The sequence below is a fragment of the Grammomys surdaster genome, unplaced genomic scaffold (genome assembly GCF_004785775.1).
Source record: "Grammomys surdaster isolate TR1022 unplaced genomic scaffold, NIH_TR_1.0 213, whole genome shotgun sequence".
NCBI classification, from domain to species: Eukaryota; Metazoa; Chordata; class Mammalia; order Rodentia; family Muridae; genus Grammomys; species Grammomys surdaster.
Genome location: NW_021604658.1, coordinates 4,211,346 through 4,212,322, shown reverse-complemented (window position 1 = coordinate 4,212,322; position 977 = coordinate 4,211,346). Strand labels below are relative to the sequence as shown.

General features: G+C 39.6%; 1 protein-coding gene across 3 annotated transcripts in view; it reads right to left on the bottom strand.

The window, feature by feature from the left end:
- Nucleotides 1-431: 431 nt before the first annotated feature.
- Tex14 (testis expressed 14, intercellular bridge forming factor) overlaps nt 432-977 on the bottom strand; it is a 76,941-nt gene continuing 76,395 nt past the window's right edge. For 2 of the 3 annotated variants that reach the window (XR_003712011.1, XM_028772363.1), the window contains one exon: nt 726-774. Coding sequence is in view for 1 of the 3 variants with exons in the window: in XM_028772362.1 (XP_028628195.1) it covers nt 738-774 (37 nt within the window). In the remaining 2 variants the exon portion in view is untranslated. Of the gene's footprint in view, nt 775-977 lie in introns of all 3 variants that reach the window. The other variant, XM_028772362.1, reaches the window with a different exon arrangement.

The following is a 977-nucleotide window of genomic DNA, read 5'->3' as shown; positions in this document are numbered from 1 at the left end:
TGCGATTACCCACAATAGGAGCTATTTGGTTTTAACAACAAAGACCTACTGCCTATTGAGACAAACGTCAAACACCAGTACAGCACAACAGTGTACTGCTTCCTAGAAAGGTTGCTAATCATATGTGAAAATTCTACATGGACCCCTGTGTAGAGAACATATTCATCTGGCTAATAGTCACAAAAAGGCTAAATAAGAGAAAACACTGATTTTAGTTTTGCCACAGTTCCATTCTTCTAGTTCCCTGATGATGTGAGGTGTACACTCCAAAATGTGTGGCGATGGTGTTGTTCATCTTAGAAATTCAAAGTACATTCGGGGGTTTCTGCTGTCTCCTAGGAAGCTGGTTCTAACCAGAAGGGAAATTCAGAAATCTTCCCAACTCCCCCAACTAAAGCACAGAAACGGATCGTTCACAACTGACACCTAACTAGCATTGAAAGTAAACACTTTATTCTATAACAAAGTTATGGTTTCAAAATTTTACATTAATAAAAACAAAAGCCATTCTGAACACAATTAAAATGTTTGCCATTATGGTTACTTTGAACTTTTCAGAAACCTGATTTAAAAACAAATGATTAAGCATGCTACACATGATAGGGCTGCATTATCGCGCCCATAGTAGCAGCAGAACCAAGTGTGAGTTATAGACTGGAACTACTGTCCTTGAGGCAGCTGAAGCAGATAAGCAGAAAGGAGGCCACAGCCACAATGCGAGCACGGTCCAGTTCCAATCAGTCTGATAAGTCGCTCTGATCCAGCACAATTATCCTGTGTGCATATATTTTAAAGGACAAAAAAAAGGGAAGTTTTTTGAGTTCACATGTACTTTTAAAAATTCTTGTGCAGTGCTTAGACCTCACATAAACCAGACAAGCATTTTGGCACTAAGCTCATTTCCTAAACCCACTGTGTATTTAGTGCATACACACACACACACACACACACACACACACACACACACACACACACAC